Source organism: Schistocerca serialis, chromosome 4, assembly GCF_023864345.2.
Source record: "Schistocerca serialis cubense isolate TAMUIC-IGC-003099 chromosome 4, iqSchSeri2.2, whole genome shotgun sequence".
Classification (NCBI taxonomy): Eukaryota; Metazoa; Arthropoda; class Insecta; order Orthoptera; family Acrididae; genus Schistocerca; species Schistocerca serialis.
Window position 1 is genome coordinate 246,333,180 of NC_064641.1, and position 20,224 is coordinate 246,353,403.

General features: G+C 46.4%; 1 protein-coding gene and 1 non-coding gene across 2 annotated transcripts in view; both read left to right on the forward strand.

Annotated features, from left to right (window-relative positions):
* The first annotated feature begins 1,055 nt into the window (after positions 1 to 1,055).
* The window catches only part of LOC126473645 (uncharacterized), a 118,332-nt gene continuing 99,163 nt past the window's right edge, over positions 1,056 to 20,224 (forward strand). Inside the window, exon 1 of the mRNA XM_050100847.1 lies at positions 1,056 to 1,203. Within this exon, the coding sequence (XP_049956804.1) occupies positions 1,056 to 1,203 (148 nt within the window). The remainder of the gene's footprint in view (positions 1,204 to 20,224) is intronic.
* Trnas-cga (transfer RNA serine (anticodon CGA)) lies at positions 2,094 to 2,168 on the forward strand. Its single transcript has one exon. It is a non-coding gene; the product is annotated as a tRNA-Ser (tRNA).

The window sequence follows — 20,224 nt, forward strand, 5'->3', positions numbered from 1 at the left end:
GAATGAAGGGTAGAGCCACGGGTCGTAACACATCTGAAATTTAACGTCCACTGTTCAAAGTGCCGTCAATGCGAACAAGAGGGGACCGAGACGTGTAACCAGTGGCACCCCATACCATTACGCCGGGTGATACGCCAGTATGGCGATGACAAATACACGCTTCCAGTGTGCGCTCACCGCGATGTCGCCAAACGCGGATGCGACCATCATGATGCTGTAAACAGGACCTGGATTCATCCGAAAAAATGACGTTTTGCTATTCGTGCGCCCAGGTTCGTCGTCGAGTACACCATCGCAGGCGCTCCTGTCTGTGATGCAGCGTCAAGGGGGACCGCAGCCACGGTCTCCGAGCTGATGGGTCATGCTGCTACAAACGTCATCGAACTGTTCGTGCAGCTGGTTGTTGTCTTGCAAACGTCCCCATCTGTTGATCAGGGATCGAGACGTGTCTGAATGATCCGTTACAGCCACGCGGATGAGATGCCTGTCATCTCGACTGCTAGTGATACGAGGCCGTTGGGATCCAGCACGGCGTTCCGTATTACCCTCCTGAACCCACCGGTTCTGCTAACGGTCATTGGATCTCGACCAACGCGAGCAGCACATGTCGCGATACGATAAACCGCAATCGCGATAGGCTACAATCCGACCTTTATCAAAGTCGGAAACATGATGGTACGCATTTCTCCTCCTTACACGAGGCATCACAACAACGTTTAACCAGGCAACGCCGGTCAACTGCTGTTCGTGTATGAGAAATCGGTTGACTGCTGTTTGTGTATGAGAAATCGGTTGGAAACTTTCCTCATGTCAGCACGTTGTAGGTGTCGCCATCGGCGCCAGCCTTTTGTGAATGCTCTGAAAAGCTTATCATTTGCATATCACAGCATCTTCTTCCTGTCTGTTAAATTTCCCGTCTGTATCACATCTTCGTGGTGTAGCAATTTTAATGGCCAGTAGTGTATTTTGCTCAGCAGCGTCTTGCGCTTGTACACACATTGGGACCGCGGCTGTGTCTGAGACGTGTTGTGTTGGTTGCTGTCGCTGCAGGAGGCATGTGGAGCGCGGTGACGGCGGCGGCTGACGGCTCGGCGCCCGCGTCCCGTGCCAAGCACAGCGCCACGCTGCTGGGCGCCCACGTCTACTTGCTGGGCGGCCGCAACGGCAACCTGCCGCTCAAGGACCTCTGGCGCTACAGCCTCGGTGAGTCCAGTCGCCAGCCCGGCATCAAAACTGTACGGTTTACCAATCACCAACCCCAGCATTAAAATTGTGTGGCTCCCTTATATCAATCCACCATCAGAATGGCATTGTCACCAAACACCAGTCCAACGTCAAAATTATCTAGTCACCAGCCTTCAAACCAGAATCAAAATGGTATGGGTACGAATATATCATCAAAATGGTATGGTCACCAGTCACCAAAGCAACATGAAAATAGTATGACCCCAGCCAGTACCAGTCATCAAAATAGTATCACCAACCACGAACCCAACATCAAAATGTGATCACCAGCAATCAATCCAATATAAAAATGGTATGGTCCCCACCCACCAATCCAACATCAAAATGGTATGATCACCAGCCACCACTCTAATATCTGACTGGTATGGCCACCCATAACCAATCCAGCATCAAAATGATAACACCACCAGTCACCAACTCACAACCAAAACAGCATCATCACCAGTCACCAACTCGACACCAAAATATCATTTTCATCCACCACCTACTCAACAAGAAAATGGCGTTATCACCATTCACAAACTCAATATTAAAATGACATTGACACCAGTCAGCAACCCAACATCAAAACAGCATCATCAGCATATTTCAGAATTTTTTCTCGAATGGACATGTTCAGAATATTCACTCACTAGCACTCCTGAAATAAATTATATTGCGGAGACATGGCTTAGCCACAGTCTGGGGGATGTTTCCAGAATGAGTTTTTCACTCTGCAGCGGAGTGTGCGCTGATATGAAACTTGCAGAACTAGTTCCGCAAGGATCGCAGGAGAGCTTCTGTAAAGTTTGGAAGGTAGGAGACGAGGTACTGGCGGAAGTAAAGCTGTGAGGACGGGGCGTGAGTCGTGCTTGGGTAGCTCAGTTGGTAGAGCACTTGCCCGCGAAAGGCAAAGGTCCCGAGTTCGAGTCTCGGTCCGGCAACAGTTTTAATCTGCCAGGAAGTTTCAAGACACAGTATATTGATATGAACGGCACCTTGGAAACACACAGAAGAGGAGCCAGTAAGCGTTGCTCCGCGCATATATATGTGTGATACAACAACAGACAGCGCGATGCAGACGTCGCGCGCAAGGCTCCCCCAAGCGGCCTCCAGTGGCCGGCCCGCGCTGGTACAATTGGCGGCCGCTTCAAACATGCACGCTCGGCGACATCACACTCGGCGCGCACACAGTAGTTGCAGGATGTAGCACACCTCTCCCATGTGCGAAGTGGACGCTCAGGTGACGGAGGAGATTCTGGCGGCCTGACAAGAGACACATCCATCGAGTCCGGAACAGCGAAAGCTGGTGCCGACGGAGGGGGCTGGACGATGTGCCGGGCGGGCACAAGAGCAAGAGACCATAACGCACAGGAGCGCGACGGACAGGCGCCCGACGACAGCACCGAAGAGGAAGAGGGGGATGCTAACGCCAGCTCGACGTCGTCATCAGCAGGCAGGTCCCAGTGCGGAGGCGGGGTTTGGGGGGGGGGGGGACAAGGCTAGACCCACCAGGACGATGGCTGATATGATGGACAGGGGGCCAGTGGAGGCGGCCTGACCAGAACTGCAAGCTGCAGTAACGGACCCAAGGCCAGAGACAGACTGGTACTTGGCGCCGGGAAGCTGGAATCCAGAATGTCACACCTGCAGGAGGCAGCCAGTGGGAGGGGTGCGCCTCCACAGCAGGCGACGACGGGCTCGAGGCAAAGGACAGTGGGGCAGGCCGCGGCGATGCCGGACACAGCCGCAGACAGACAGCTTCCGGTGACAGTGGGTGCATGATTCATCAAGGCGGTACGCCACCAGCCCATCGTCCATAAGGACATCACACAGGCGGCAACCCCGGCAGCGGACAACAGTAGCCGCTATTCACTTGGGCCAGAGACCAAACCTGCGCCCATACTGGCGATCCTGGTGCGAAGCGACTGGACAAACCTGATCGCGGCAGAAGGTGGAGGAACGTGTGTGGCTGCCCGCCGTCAAGCATCTCAGCCGAACACCGATCTCCCATAGGCGTGAAGTGCTCAGAAAACGGAGAGGAGCGTCGAGAGGCGAAGAATCCACAACAAACTTTTTCATTTGGGTCTTGAATGTACGCACTAGTCATTCTGCCTCGCCATTTGATTGGAGATTGAATGGCAGAGCCGTAACATGACGAATGCCGTGACAAGAACAGAACAGTTGAGAAGTGTGAGAAACGAACTAGATCATTATCGGAAACTAAGGTGCAAGGCAACCTCGCAATAGAAAACACCTTCAAAAGCATACGAATTTCGACCTCAGTTGATGTTGACACACACCGGAGAGTGTAAGGAAATCAGGAAAATGCATGCACAAGCAAGTGCCAGCAGGAATTCGAGAAGGGACCTGCAACGTCTACGTGAATGCGTTCCCATGGCTGGCGTAGGGCAGGCCTTGGGGACAGAGACTCCCTGGGAACCCGTTGTTGTCGGGCACACTGCTCACAAGCCGCGACAAAACGGGCAATTTCGCCATCAATCCTTGGCCAAAAAACATGTCGCCCAAGTAACAGTTCAGTGAGCGAAACTCCTCAATGGTCCTGGTGGTGTAGGCGTAGAACCACGTGCGTAACGCAGTGAGAATGCCCTGGAAGAGAGGTCTTCCGTGGACAACAGAAAGGCAGTGCCGTAAGGAAGATTAGTTGCACAGAGGGCTCGAAGCCTGACCCGGCGGTTTATCTGGCCAGCCCTGTTGAATAAACCGAACTACCCGGTGGGGAACGGGGTTGGCGGCAATGGCAGCTGCTATGCCCGTGCTCGGGAAAACCTCGACCGCGGCCTGCGTTTCAGTGTCAAGATGAAAGCAAAGTAGTTCTTCACGATCAATGGGATCAGGTCTCAAAGGAAGATGGGACAAGGCGTCCGCATGAGATGTTTAGACGTGGGTCGAAAACGGATTTCATAATTGTAGCAAGACCGGAACAGCGCCGAGCGTTGGAGACGATAGCTACCGTGTCAGGCAAGGGAGTGCGAGCGTTAAACAGGGAAACCAAGGGTTTATGGTTGATAATAAGGTAAAACTTGGAGCCATACAAAAAAACCTGAAATTTCTTGAGAGCATAGATGATGGCAGTAATCTCTTTATCCACCTGAGAGCAACGCTGCTGGGCCGCAGTGAGAGATTTAGAGGTAAAAGCAACAGATCGTTCAGTGCCCTCGGCATATCAGTCGCCAAAACTACGTGCTGGTCCGAAGAGAAGTAGCTAAACAAAGGGCCGCAAAAGCGGAGATGTGTTCTGGCAGAGGGCGAAACTCAGCCCGCGAGACCTCGAACGCTAAATGAATAATAGAAGGCTGAGAAAATTGATTTCGCGAGATTATACCGTAAGCTCGCGGACTGCAAGACAGAAAACAATGTGCGCAAATTTTGGAAGTGATCAGCCGTGGAGGAAGGAGCCCGTGACAACAATATCATCCAGACAATTAATTCAACCTGGGACATGCTCTGAAAATGGTTGGAAAATAGCAGGGGCGCTAACCACACCAAAAGGAGGGCGCAAATATTGATAGAGACCAAAAGGAGTGTCAAGAACCACAACTAGCTGAGATTCTTCGTCCGCGGGAACCTGGAGATACTCTTTAGACAAATCAGTTTTAGAAAGTACTGGCCACTCGATAATTTCGCCAACAGTTGCTGCTGGCATGGGCGAGGATACGTATCCACGATTGACTGTGCATTGACATTAGTACTGAATTCGCCACAGAGGCGAAGTTTCCCCTACGGTTTCCGAACTACAGCCAGCGGAGACGACCATTCACTAGCCGCAACAGTTGCTCCACCCCTAGTGATTAGTGTCTGTTAGTTCCGTTTTCATTTAATCTTTTACGGCGACAGGAATAGGACGTGCACGTCAAAAACGAGGCTGAGACGTGGATTTCAAAGAAACATGATCGGAAAAATTCGTAGTGCACCATGTACCTTCCGAAAACTCCTCACACAGTTTTTCCAACTGGGAATACGGTTTCTGATCGGACGCAAGATGAACGGCGTAGGTGACAGAAAATCCAAACGCCTGAAATGCGTCCATCCCGAAGAAGTTCTCAACACTGGGATCAGCAACCACCGAAAATGTGACTGAGCGAACTATTGACATGTAAGAATCAGATGCCGTATGTTGTCCTAACAGCGCAATGTTCTGTTTACTATAACTGGCCGCCTTCCACGTGACCGGTGTCAACAGCGGAGAGCCTAAACTCACATAGGTTTGAGAATTCCTTAACGTCGCCGTAGCTCCTGTATCGACCTGTAGCCGGATCACTTAACTCGATAAACAATTTGGGAGAAATCACGAGCATTGGAGTCTTACTATTTACATCAATTTCCGTATCCTGGGTAATCGTCGATGAACGACACACAGAAGCGATGTGGCCTTTCTTGCAGCAAGCATTCCAAGTAGCTCGGCGCTTAGGGCACGCCGAATGTTCGTGCTGGACAAAACAAAGGATAAGACGGAAAGTGAGAACTCTGACGCTGGATTTGTGGTGGTTGCCGTCGCGGCTGCAGCTGCGGCTTCTTTGCCCCGCCACGGTCAGCTCACCGTTGGGCCCACGTGTTTGCCGCCGCCACTTCCGCTTCCTCGTGCAAGCTATCTGTCGCCCTAGTGGGCACATCTTGTGACACGACTGCCAGATCGCACCGCGCTTCAGTTTGGTCAACCACTGCCCGAGAAACTTAAAAAGATTGTGCTATTTGCAAAACTTGAGCCAACGGGAGTATTCACAAAGTAAAGCCTTCTGGAGCATTCCTTGTCCGCACCCAAGCAGATAATTGCGTTGTGCACCATAGAGTCTGCATAAGAGTAATTATGGGCATCAGTAACGAATTGACACTTACGGCTAAGGACGTGAAGTTCGACTGCCCATGCCCTGTATAACGGGTTTTCTTTCTTGCGGCATCAGTAGAGTTCAGCTCGCGCCACTATGACATGCGTTTGTTTGCGATAATAGTTGGACAAACGATACATGTGATCAAAAATAAGGGTGACAGTTATTGTAAAGGGGCAAGGTGACACATTAAGTTATGCACCTTAGATAGAAACCAAGAGAGGTAGAAGTCTTTACACAAATTCGAGTCTGTCACACCAAAAGCGTCCCAATTCTCGGCTGAATTATCATATAGAGGGAACGACGGTGGATTGATCAATGGAATGGTACCCTTTCTAGAATAAGATTTTCACTCTGCAGCGGAGTGTCAGCTGATATGAAACTTCCTGGCAGATTAAAACTGTAGTCCGGACCGAGACTCGAACTCGGGACCTTTGCCTTTCTAGGGCAAGTGCTCTACCATCTTTTCTTTTTTTCGTTTTCATTTGTTTCATCTGCTCGGTGCGGACGTCGCAAGACACCCGTTTCAGTTCGTTGTTGATCCATTAACTCAGTTTTTTTATAACAGAGGGCAGCTAACCCTCTGACCGAACACGTTGAGTTACCGTGCCGGCAGCCATCTGAGCTACCCAAGCACGACTCCCGGCCCGTCCTCACACCTGTATTTCTGCTCGGTCCGGCACACAGTTTTAATCTGAAAGGAAGTTTCATAGCAGCGCACACTCCGCTGCAGAGTGAAAATCTCATTCGGGAAACATCCCCCAGGCTGTGGCTAAGCCATGTCTCCGCAATGTCCTTTCTTTCAGGAGTGCTAGTTCTGCAAGGTTCGCAGGAGAGCTTCTGTACAGTTTGGTAGGTAGGAGACGAGGTACTGGGAGAAGTAAAGCTGTGAGGACGGGGCGTGAATCGTGCTGGGGAGCTCAGATGGTAGAGCACTTGCCGGCGGAATACAAAGATCCCGAGTTCGAGTCTCGGTCCGGCACACAGTTTTAACCTGCCAGGAAGTTTCCTGGTACTCTTTCTGTTAACGGGAGCCGTTGCTTGGACACAGGCGAAGTAAGCTGTTTGGTCAAAGCCGGTTGCAGGCATCCATAATGAATAAACCTGATGAAACCGCCTTAAAGAATGCACATGTGGAAACTATTCCAAACTCGTCGCCAGTTGTGTCGTAACTACGCAGTACACAAGATCGGTCCAAAGTAATTCAAATATGGCTTTATTCATAAAGTACTCAACTACAACGGGAAACAGACTCCCAAAATAACTAACGATGGGCGACGAAAGGAGGATAGAAGATTCACAATGTCAACAGCGAGAAAAACATTCCTGGAAACAGAAATTTGTTAAGGCTGAAATAAAATTAAGTATTGAAAAATACTTTGTGAAGGTATTTATCTAGCGTATAGCAGTGGGCCATAAACAGTTAAGAGAAGACGATAATCTAAGCTACTGAAATATGGTGCTGTGTAAAAATGCTAAAAATCAGATGGGCAGATTAAATAATTAATGAAGGGGGACTGAATCGAACAATAAAAAGAGACATTTATATCACAACATGATGAAAAGAATGGGTGTGTTGGTTTGAAACATCCAGAGGCATCAAGGAATTGTCAACAACAACAAACTGAAGTGCATATATTTAAATACTCGGTAGCGAACAAAGAATGTACTGTTGTAACTGCGTTAAGGAAGTAATATGCAGTAATGCGGCCAGGAAAATGGCAGAGGTTGTAGAGCGAGAGCGGGGTACTCACGGAATTAGAGTTCTCGTTTTCGCAGCGCACCAAACCGGAAATGCTCCGAGCGGGAACGGGCTGCGCCTGATGGTGACGCTGACGTCACTGTCGCCATGGCAACAATTTCCGCCGCAGCATGCGAGGAGCAGACTTCAAATTCGTTCGCTATTCATCTACATCTACATGACTACTCCGCAGTTCACATTTAAGTGCTTGGCAGAGGGTTCATCGAACCACAATCACACTATCCCTCTACCGTTCCACTCCCGAACAGCGCGCGGGAAAAACGAACACCTAAACCTTTCTGTTCGAGCCCTGATTTCTCTTATTTTATTTTGATGATCATTCCTACCTATGTAGGTTGGGCTCAAAAAAATATTTTCGCATTCGGAAGAGAAAGTTGGTGACTGAAATTTCGTAAATAGATCTTGCCGCGACGAAAAACGTCTTTGCTTTAATGACTTCCATCCCAACGCGCGTATCATATCTGCCACACCCTCTCCCATATTACGTGATAATACAAAACGAGCTGCCCTTTATTGCACCCTTTCGATGTCCTCCGTCAATCCCACCTGGTAAGGATCCCACACCGCGTAGCAACATTCTAACAGAGGACGAACGAGTGTAGTGTAAGCTGTCTCTTTAGTGGACTTGTTGCATCTTCTAAGGGTCCTGCCAATGAAACGTAACCTTTGGCTCGCCTTCCCCACAATATTATCTATGTGGTCTTTCCAACTGAAGTTGTTCGTAATTTTAACACCCAGGTACTTAGTTGAATTGACAGCCTTGAGAATTGTACTATTTATCGAGTAATCGAATTCCAACGGATTTGTTTTGGAACTCATGTGGATCACCTCACACTTTTCGTTATTGAGCGTCAACTGCCACCTGCCACACCATACAGCAATCTTTTCTAAATCGCTTTGCAACTGTTGCTGGTCTTCGGATGACCTTACTAGACGGTAAATTACAGCATCATCTGCGAACGACCTAAGAAAACTGCTCAGATTGTCACCCAGGTCATTTATATAGATCAGGAACAGCAGAGGTCCCAGGACGCTTCCGTGGGGAACACCTGATATCACTTCAGTTTTACTCGATGATTTGCCGTCCATTTCTACAACTGCGACCTTCCTGACAGGAAATCAAGAATCCAGTCGCACAACTGAGACGATACCCCATAGGCCCGCAGCTTGATTAGAAGTCGCTTGTGAGGAACGGTGTCAAAAGCTTTCCGGAAATCTAGAAATACGGAATCAACTTGAGATCCCCTGTCGATAGCGGCAATTACTTCGTGCGAATAAAGAGCTAGCTGCGTTGCACAAGAACGATGTTTTCTGAAACCATGCTGATTACGTATCAATAGATCGTTCCCTTCGAGGTGATTCATAATGTTTGAATATAGTATATGCTCCAAAATCCTACTGCAAACCGACGTCAATTATATTCGATGGATTACTCCTACTACCCTTCTTAAACACTGGTGCGACCTGCGCAATTTTCCAATCTGTAGGTACAGATCTATCGGTGAGCGAGCGGTTGTATATGATTGCTAAGTAGGGAGCTATTGTATCAGCGTAATCTGAAAGGAACCTAATCGGCATACAATCTGGACCTGAAGACTTGCCCGTATCAAGCGATTTGAGTTGCTTCGCAACCCCTAAGGTATATACTCCTAAGAAACTCATGCTAGCAGCTGTTCGTGTTTCAAAATCTGGAATATTCCATTCGTCTTCCCTGGTGAAGGAATTTCGGAAAACTGCGTTCAATAACTCCGCTTTAGCGGCACAGTCGTCGGTAACAGTACCATCGGCACTGCGCAGCGACATTATAACTTGCATGCTTTATATTCATACGAGGGCTGCTGAAAAGTAATGCCTCCGAATATATGTGAAAACTCTTAAAGTATTTTAAATAAAACAAACTTTATTAATGTTCTACGACATTAGTCTTCATGTCTGCATATTAATTTATCAACATAGTCACACTGGCGGTGAACACATTTCTCCCGACGAGAGATCAATTTGTTGATACCGTCACTGCAGAATGTTTGACTTTCTTGATGGGGCCACAACCTCACCTCTGCTTGCTCCGCTTCATCATTATCAAAGTTAAGTCCTCAAAGCTCTTCTTTTAGTTTTGGAAAAGGATGAAAATCTGATGGGGTCAAGTCGCGACTGTATGGAGGGTGGTCGATGACACAGAACCCAAGGGGTCGGATTGTTGCAGATGTCGCAACGGTCGTATGTGGTATGGCACTATCGTGCTGAAGGAGAAGGTGTTCCATGTGTGGACTAACTCTTCGAATACGTGCTTTCAGTTATCTGAGGGCCTCTCACACACCGACATCGTTACATTAAACATGTCTGCGTTAAACGTACAGTTCACAGCTCCCTACCAGCAGCGGGAAATCGACCGAGTAATACGCAGGACATGAAATACCTTGAAAGGAGGGTGTAAGATGAACATCAACAAAAGCAAAACAAGAATAATGGAATGTAGTCGAATTAAGTCGGGTGATGCTGAGAGAATTAGATTAGGAAATGAGACTCTTAAAGTAGTAAAGGAGTTTTGCTATTTGGGGAGCAAAATAACTGATGATGGTCGAAGTAGAGAGGATATAAAATGTAGACTGGCAATGGCAAGGAAAGCGTTTCTGAAGAAGAGAAATTTGTTAACATCGAGTATAGATTTAAGTGTTAGGAGGTCGTTTCTGAAAGTATTTGTAAGGAGTGTAGGCATGTATCGAAGTGAAACGTGGACGATAAATAGTTTAGACAAGAAGAGAATAGAAGCTTTCGAAATGTGGTGCTACAAAAGAATGCTGAAGATTAGATGGGTAGATCACATAACTAATGAGGAGGTATTGAATAGAATTGGGGAGAAGAGGAGTTTGTGGCACAACTTGACTAGAAGAAGGGATCGGTTGGTAGGACATGTTCTGAGGCATCAAGGGATCACCAATTTAGTACTGGAGGGCAGCGTGGAGGGTAAAAATGGTAGAGGGAGACCAAGAGATGAATACACCAAGCAGATTCAGAAGGATGTAGGCTGCAGTAGGTACTGGGAGATGAAGAAGCTTGCACAGGATAGGGTAGCATGGAGAGCTGCATCAAACCAGTCTCAGGACTGAAGACCACAACAACAACAACAACAACATGAAATACCTCAACCGATATTGACAACAGAATAAAAAATTAAGAGGCATTACTTTCCAGGACGCCCTAGCTATATTCATGTCTCCTAAAATATCATCTTCATTATTAAATACAGCTGAAACGACAGAGTTTTCTCCCTCAGGCTATTTCATACATTGCTACAACAAAATACTCACTCTGTCATACGACAGGCCCACGGCTACCTGAGTTACTGTCTCCCTTTTTATACCCACCGTAAATTTATTCCGGAATAAAGCTCGTATTACGTTTATATGCCTAGTTGTGATTCTGATTTTTGACTGGTCCATATACTGCACAGTGGTTATAGCTTTCAACCTAACTGAGTAAATAATTCTGTTTGAACTTATACTACAAAAAGTAGGGAAAATACGAAAATACACAAACTGAGTGGATTTTCATGTGATACGATTGACTATATTTTCTGTGCTATGAGTCTTCTTAGCAGACCTTGTAAGTTTTAGATGATGAGTTGTGGATCATACAATATATGAGCAACGTGAATTCATGAACCCTAAACAGAAAAGCTTAACTCTTGGTCTAGGCATAGTTCAAGAATGCACATCCCTCTCAACAGTACCCAGTTGATGGGAGATCGTGGGCGATTATCGTCAGACAGTAAGGGACAGTCAAATCAAAATGAGACAGATCGATAAAAAATCAGTCATATTTGTCCCAGGATTGCACCTCTTCGCCCCAAGGAAATCGACACCTCGTAGTAGGTCCCCCGGAGAGAGAGAGAGAATGAATTTTCGTTATCATGAAGACGTTCGTCGTGCCGAGTAAGCGATGGAGCTGTGACATTTGAAGTATGAGTCTATCTTGAGTCATGTTCGAGATTTATAACGTCCTTCCGTAGTAAGTTATATTTAAAAAGGTATAGAGTTTTTTTAGTTACATTCACTAAATAAACAATTTTCAGACAGCTGTTTGAAGCAAAACCAAATGTCACGTCTTACCCTGTATTGCTTAGTGCGAACAGACTACTTGCTTCCTACATGTCCAGATTCCGTAATATTTTGTTCAAATGGCTCTGAGCACTATGGGACTTAACTTCTGAGGTCATCAGTCCCGTAGAACTCAGAACTACTTAAACCTAGCTAACCTAAGGACATCACACACATCCATGCCCCAGGCAGGATTCGAACCTGCGACCGTAGCGGTCTCGCGGTTCCAGACTCTTGCGCCTAGAACCGCTCGGCCACCCCGGCCGGCCCGTAATATTTCTAAAATGTGGTATTTAGCGACTTCTCATATCATTTTTGCCATTCAAAGTCTCCTTCGTTCTCTTTTCAATTGTTCTTTGTGCGTATTTCCTAAATATGTTTTACAGATTGCTTTCAGAAGCTGCTGTAACGTTACGACATAGTTATCGAATGGAGCGAGCTTATTCGCAAACTTCAAAATTGTTTATTTCACTAACTTTCTCTTGATCTTATTCTGTTCTTCACTCTTGCGGTGTAAAAACTAACCGGTTCAGTACTTGCTCTCTTGCTTTGAGGAGGTCACGAACGCATTGCTAATTGGGTTGCACTTGAGTTGCATGAAATCCGTTCAAGTTCTGATGGTGGTCGAAATTTCGTCAGCAATAACTGGAGGTCAGTGAGTGGACACATGATCGTTATGTCCCGGATTAATTTCCAACCTTTTTCGCGATCATTCGTATAGTTGAAGATGAAGGGGCAATGGGGGAAGGGCCGGTGGGGGCGGGGGGGGGGGGGGAGAGGGTCTAATAGTGACCCATCCATCTGAAAAAACGTTCTCACCTGGATATCAAACAAAGACGTGCACTCTGTCCCAACACTTGGTCTCGTTCTCACCCCTCTGCATCGTCTTCATCAGTAACATTGCATTCCACTGCAGACGCGGACAACTCTGTTATCTGGACTCAGAAAACATACGTTTCGAAGGAAATGTGTCAGTGCACGTGGAAGAGCGTGAACGTTCCATTCTATGGCCGAGCGGTTCTAGGCGCTTCAGCCTGGAACCGCGCGACCGCTACGGTCGCAGTTCGAATCCTGCCTCGAGCATGGATGTGTATGATGTCCTTAGGTTAGTTAGGTTTAAGTTCTAGGGGACTGATGACCTCAGCAGTTAAGTCCCATAGTGCTCAGAGCCATTTGAACCTTCCATTCTACACGGCTAATACTGTCTTCCATCCACAATATCATAAGACTTTGTTATTAAAGGTCAGGTAGTGGAAGTACAGTCCCATCCCACCAAACGACGTCCATTTTTCCAGAGGCCAGGTTTGATCTCTTCAGCACTATGTTTACCTGTTATGGGCACTTGCATCACTGATTGGTGGGTTTGAAATTCCAGTTCGTCCTGCAGTTCCCTGCTTATGGAGCTCCCTTCGTGTTGTTTTGGTACTGACAGGGTTCGTGTGTGGAACATTCACTTCTGCAGAGATTTTTGCTGCTGTCGCCTCTTGTTTTCGTCACAATCCTTTTCAATGAGAGTCTATAACGTTCACTCAACACACACATTCGTCCGCGTTGTGACTTAGCAGAGCGACGTTTTTCCACTTGCCCTGTATGCCGTGTAGATCTTCGATATGGTGCCTCTTGAAACACCAAACACTCGGGCTTCCCTGGTTACGGAAGTACGCGGTATACGGGTAGCAACAGTGTAGCCACGTTAGAAATCACTTAGCTACGATATAAGGCACTCACAACTAGACCACCGCCGACACTTGCAAGGTATTCAGGACACTGCACACTTGCCGTTCTTGGGAGAATAGAACAGCGTCAAATGCACGCTTGGCGAGCATCAGCTTTCACATCTGTTGCTGTTGTTGTGGTCTTCATTCCTGAGACTGGTTTCATGCAGCTCTCCATTCTACTCTATCCTGTGCAAGCTTCTTCATCTCCCAGTACCTACTGCAACCTACATCCGTCTGAATCTGCTTAGTGTATTCATCTGTTGGTCTCCCTCTACGATTTTTACCCTCCACGCTGTCCTCCAATACTAAATTGGTCATCCCAGAACATGTCCTACCAACCGATCCCTTCTTATAGTCAAGTTGTGCCGCAAACTCCTACCCAATTCTATTCAATACCTCCTCATTAGTTATTCTTCTGTAGCACCACATTTCGAAAGCTTCTATTCTCTTCTTGTCTAAACTATTTATCGTCCTTCGTTTCACTTCCATACATGGCTACACTCCATACAAATACTTTCAGAAACGACTTCCTGACCCTTAAATCCATACTGAATGTTAACAAATTTCTCTTCTTCAGAAATGCTTTCCTTGCCATTGCCAGTCTACATTTTATATCCTCTCTACTTCGACCATCATCAGTTATTTTGCTCCCCAAATAGCAAAACTCATTTACTACTTTAAGAGTCTCATTTCTTAATCTAATTTTCTCTGCCTCGTGATGGCTGGGTGTTGTGTGCTGTCCTTAGGTTAGTTAGGTTTAAGTAGTTCTAAGTTCTAGGGGACTGATGACCATAGATGTTAAGTCCCATAGTGCTCAGAGCCATTTGAACCATTTTTGAACCTAATCTAATTCCCTCAGCATCACCCGACCTGATTCGACTACATTCCATTATCCTAGTTTTGCTTTTGATGATGTTCACCTTATATCCTCCTTTCAAGACACTGTCCATTCCGTTCAGCTGCTCTTTGCAGGTCCTTTGCTGTCTCTGACAGAATTACAATGTCATCGGCGAACCTCAAAGATTTTATTTCTTCTCCATAGAATTTAATTCCTACTCCGAATTTTTCTTTTGTTTCCTTTACTGCTTGCTCCATATACAGATTGTATAACATCGGGGAGAGGCTACAACCCTGTCTCACTACCTTCCCAACCACTGCTTCCCTTTCATGTCCCTCGACTCTTATAACTGCCATCCGGTTTCTGTACAAATTGTACATAGCCTTCGCTCCCTGTATTTTACCACTGCCACCTTCAGAATTTGAAAGAGAGTATTCCAGTCAACATTGTCAAAAGTTTTCTCCAAGTTTACAAATGCTAGAAACGTAGGTTTGCCCTTCCTTAATCTTTCTTCTAAGATAAGTCGTAGGGTCACATCTAGTCACATATATGTGACCACCGCCGATGTTCGACGACGACGTGCGACAACCACTCACAGACGGCAGGTGGCAGCGTATCGGAGGGATGTGGACAAACAGTGCATTCCGACTTCCAAAAGGATATGACCATTTGCTTTCAGGCTAAGGGTGGAAGCTTTCCATAACGACTAAGTCTGTAAACTTGGAGTGCCGCAGTGGTTGAAGTATACCACGCACGGCAAAATGAAGCAATCCAAATTTTTTAAATATGATACTATTTCTTCTGCTATCTAGTTGTTTTTAAAATAACCGTATACATAACGATTTAAATGTAATTTCTATCAATTTTCGTTAGGGACCTAAAAACGTTCAAAGTCTTAAGGGTGGATACAATGTACTGTACACAATTGGGGACGTTCATAGGGATATTCTGGCGGCGGAATGTACGTTCAAGAGCCGGTCGAAGTGGCCGTGCGGTTAAAGGCGCTGCAGTCTGGAACCGCAAGACCGCTACGGTCGCAGGTTCGAATCCTGCCTCGGGCATGGATGTGTGTGATGTCCTTAGGTTAGTTAGGTTTAACTAGTTCTACGTTCTGGGGGACTAATGACCTCAGCAGTTGAGTCCCATAGTGCTCAGAGCCATTTGAACCATTTGTACGTTCAAGAGCCGTGTTCAAATCACTGCCTATTTTCTTGAATGCTTAACGTAAGGTGCCTTCTAAACAACTTGTAGATGAGATATGAAGTAGTTGGTGTCACGGAGCCACAAGCTTCGGTTACAATGCAGAATGTATTTTAAACTGCCGTATACAAGACAGATCGGAATGCAGAAACAAACTAAGTTCTGTCTGCCAAAGATAACGACGTGGAAGACAAACCTGAGATAGTATAGAGTGTATCCTACAGACATGGTTTCGGTGTCATTTTATAGCAAGATACATCACGTTTTTACGATATACCTAAAAAGGTTTAAAGTGACTTGGATTGGTTATGTGACACACATCTCTTCTGAAGTCGATTACATGCTAAACTCAGTGGAGCATGTCAGGCGTGAATTTTCAGTTGCGAGTAGATTCTAGCTCTGAGCTCTGATAGAGAAGCTGATGAGGGTGGAACAAACTAGATGCTCTTGATGATTCCCCGAAAGAAAACGTGAAAATGTGTCAGGTCTGGTGAGCGTGGCGGCTATGCAATTGGCACTCCTCGACTCATACGCTTATGTGGAAAGCGGACATTTAGGAAATCTCGGACGTAATCTATTTTTCTTTAAGACGACTCCAAGACTAAGTCTGTTAGTCATATCGATACGTTTGTACGAATTTACAATTTTTAAAATCTTTTTGATTCGCCATATATAGCGCTCCGAGGAAGCTTGTTTCTTCGTGGTGCCAGCAGCTTTACGCCTCGTCCGCATGTCATTTAGAATGTGCAATGAGGTTGTGCATCCAGAAAAATGGGCACCGATTTGAATATTTAAACTGAATGAATATTCCGACACCTTGTGTACAGCATTTTGCATCCACCTCTAAAACTCTGAACGTTTCTAGCTCCCTAACTGAAACTGAATTGTACCATCTGGTTTAAATATAACAGGAATTCGACAGAAAAAAATATTGTTCTATTTAAAAAGTTATAATTCGCTACTGTAACTCTCTGGAAAGTAACTAAATAAACTATGTTCATAGTTCCAGAGTAAATATAACGTTCATTACTATTTATGGAATATTCCATCGTATTAGGGGGGTGCCCGCATCTCGTGGTCGTGCTGTAGCGTTCTCGCTTCCCACGCCCGGATTCCCGGGTTCGATTCCCGGCGGGGTCAGGGATTTTCTCTGCCTCGTGATGGCTGGGTGTTGTGTGCTGTCCTTAGGTTAGTTAGGTTTAAGTAGTTCTAAGTTCTAGGGGACTGATGACCACAGATGTTAAGTCCCATAGTGCTCAGAGCCATTTTTCCGTATTAGGGGGAATATAGACATATTCAAAACTTGAGTACACAGTGTTGGATGTTCCACAATAGTATTTATTTGACCGTTCATTATGAACCGGATATCGACTTTCTAGGCCATCATCAGATAACTTAATACTAACGAGATAAGCCACCCACCATCAGTGAGAGTTCAGGGCTGTAAAGAAAATTGTTTCTCAAAGATATATTGCATATTACGGCTACATATAGATAAAAATTAACAAGCATAACGCAGTTCACAAAGAAACTCTGAAAAAAAAAATCAGAAGTTATTTTACGCTCTAAGATTAAATTATAGGAATTTCTGAGTCATAAAAGATGTATACTTAATTAATGACAGAGACTACACTACCGGCCATTAAAATTGTTACACCAAGAAGAAATGCAGATGTTAAACGGGTATTCATTGGACAAATATATTATACTAGAACTGACGAGTGATTACGTTTTCACGCAATTTGGGTGCATAGGTCCTGAGGAATCAGTACCCAGAACAACCACCTCTGGCCATAATAACGGCTTTGATACGCCTGGGCATTGTGTCAAACAGAGCTTGGATGGCGTGTACAGGTACAGCTGCCCATGCAGCTTTAACACGATGCCACAGTTCATCAAGAGTAGTGACTGGCGTATTGTGACGAGCCAGTTGCTCCGCCAGCATTGACCAGACGTTTTCAATTGGGGAGAGATCTGGAGAACGTGCTGGTCAGGGCAACAGTCGAACATTTTCTGTATCCGGAAAGGCCCGCACAGGACCTGCAAATTGCGGTCGTGCGTTATCCTGCTCAAATGTAGGGTTTCGCAGGGATCGAATGAAGGGTAGAGCCACGGGTCGTAACACATCTGGAATGTAACGTCCACTCTTCAAAGTGCCGTCAGTGCAAACAAGAGGTGACCGAGACGTGTAACCAATGGCACGCCATACCATCACGCCGGGTGATACGCCAGTATGGCGATGACGAATACACGCTTCCAATGTGCGTTCACCGCAATGTCGCCAAACACGGATGCGACCATCATGATGCTGTAAACAGAACCTGGATTCATCCGAAAAAATTGGACAAATATATTACACTAGAACTGACGTGTGATTACGTTTTCACGCAATTTGGGTGCATAGATCCTGAGGAATCAGTACCCAGAACAACCACCTCTGGCCGTAATAACGGCCTTGATACGCCTGGGCATTGTGTCAAAATGAGCTTGCCATTCGTGCACCTAGGTTCGTCGTTGAGTACACCATCGCAGGCGCTCCTGTCTGTGATGCAGCGTCAAGGGTAACCGCTGCCATGGTCTTCGAGCTGATAGTCCATGCTGGGGCAAACGTCGTCTAACTGTTCGTGCAGATGATTGTTGTCTTGCAAACGTCCCCATCTGTTGATTCAGGGATCGAGACGTGGCTGCACGATCCGTTACAGCTATGCGGCTAAGATGCCTGTCATCTCGACTGCTAGTAATACGAGGCCGTTGGGATCCAGCACGGCGTTCCGTATTACCCTCCTGAACCCATCGATTCCATATTCTGCTAACAGTCATTGGATCTCGACCAACGGCGAGCAGCAATGTCGCGATACGATAAACCGCAATCTCTATAGGCTACAATCCGACCTTTATCAAAGTCGGAAACGTGGTGGTACGCATTTCTCCTTCTTACAAGAGGCACCACAACAACGTTTCACCAGGCAACGCCGGTCAACTGATGTTTGTGTATGAAAAATCGTTTGGAAACTTTCCTCATGTCAGCAAGTTGTAGGTGTCGGCACTGGCGCCGACCTTGTGTGAATGCTCTGAAAAGCTAATCATTTGCATATCACAGCATCTCCTTCCTGTCGGTTAAATTTCGCGTCTGTAACACATCATCTTCGTGGTGTAGCAATTTTAATGGCCAGTAGCGTACATGGACAAACTGGTGTAGGTGATGAAGAGGCCGAAAAAAGGAGTGGGGTGGGGGAGGTGTCGGGAGGGAGCAGAGGGGAGGAAAGGGTCTATGGAACGTGGGTGTGGAACAGTTGTAACACACACATTATCTAACCGGCTGCTCCTATATCAGTAAGGACGAAAAAAACCGGTCCATAATAAACTATTTAATAAATATTATTTTGGAACATCAGTAGAGTGTATTCAAGTTTTTAGAAATAAGTGCGTTATCTGAAATTCCCTGTATATGCACAGTTCAGTGTTTAATTCAACGTTTCATATTCTTACGAACACTGGTAGAATACGGTTTTGTAAATGATCGATTATCCAAAAATTAGTTACCCGAACTCTTCCATCCCCAACTATTTCTCATAACCTGTGTTGTGCAGTACTTATAATGAGGATTGTAGTTTTTCTTCTTTGAAGTAGATATCGACGAATACCAGCCACCTCAGGATCGTGTCCCCTTACGCGCGGCATCTACGGAAGCAGCTTTAACATTTTGCAGGCACGCTATTTTGGCTTCTTCGGAACTGCCTCCCCCTGTGTCGCATTGCACGGGTCTCTGCCGCTAACAGCGGCGCTGTCAGGGGACCCCATGCACGCTCTGCTCCCTGCCCGTTCTCTGATCTGCTCTGTAATCCACTTGCCACACCGTTGTGTGCTTTGATGTGATTACGGCTGGAATCAAATCTCCGTCCTCTATCAAATATGACGTCCTTGTCAAAGTGAGCCACTCCTCCGCTGTCTCTCCGCTGATTTCTCGCTACAACTGTTCGATTTCCCAACTTCATCAGCTTGTGCGCAAAACATGTCTGTACTGGAAAATAAGTTAGCATACTTCTATCACACATCATGTCATTATAAGCTTACAATTCATCCTTTATTATAAATTCACTGGTCGTGTCGGAGCGCTGCGGACTGGTAATAACTTTAGTACCAGGCAGTCGTACGACCCTCCACTGCTTGCGTCATTAATGGCATTGAAGTGATCTGTATATGCCAGTCTCTCGTACGGAACCAGCGCAGTAAGATGAGGCGGAACAGGCGGGCAGAAAGAAGCTACGATCAAACCTACATCTACATCTACATCTACATTTATACTCCGCAAGCCACCCAACTGTGTGTGGCGGAGGGCACTTTACGTGCCACTGTCATTACCTCCCTTTCCGGTTCCACGTATGGTTCGCGGGAAGAACGACTGTCGGAGAGCCTCCGTGCGCGCTCGAATCTCTCTAATTTTACATTCGTGATCTCCTCGGGAGGTATAAGTAGGGGGAAGCAATATATTCGATACCTCATCCAGAAACGCACCCTCTCGAAACCTGGACAGCAAG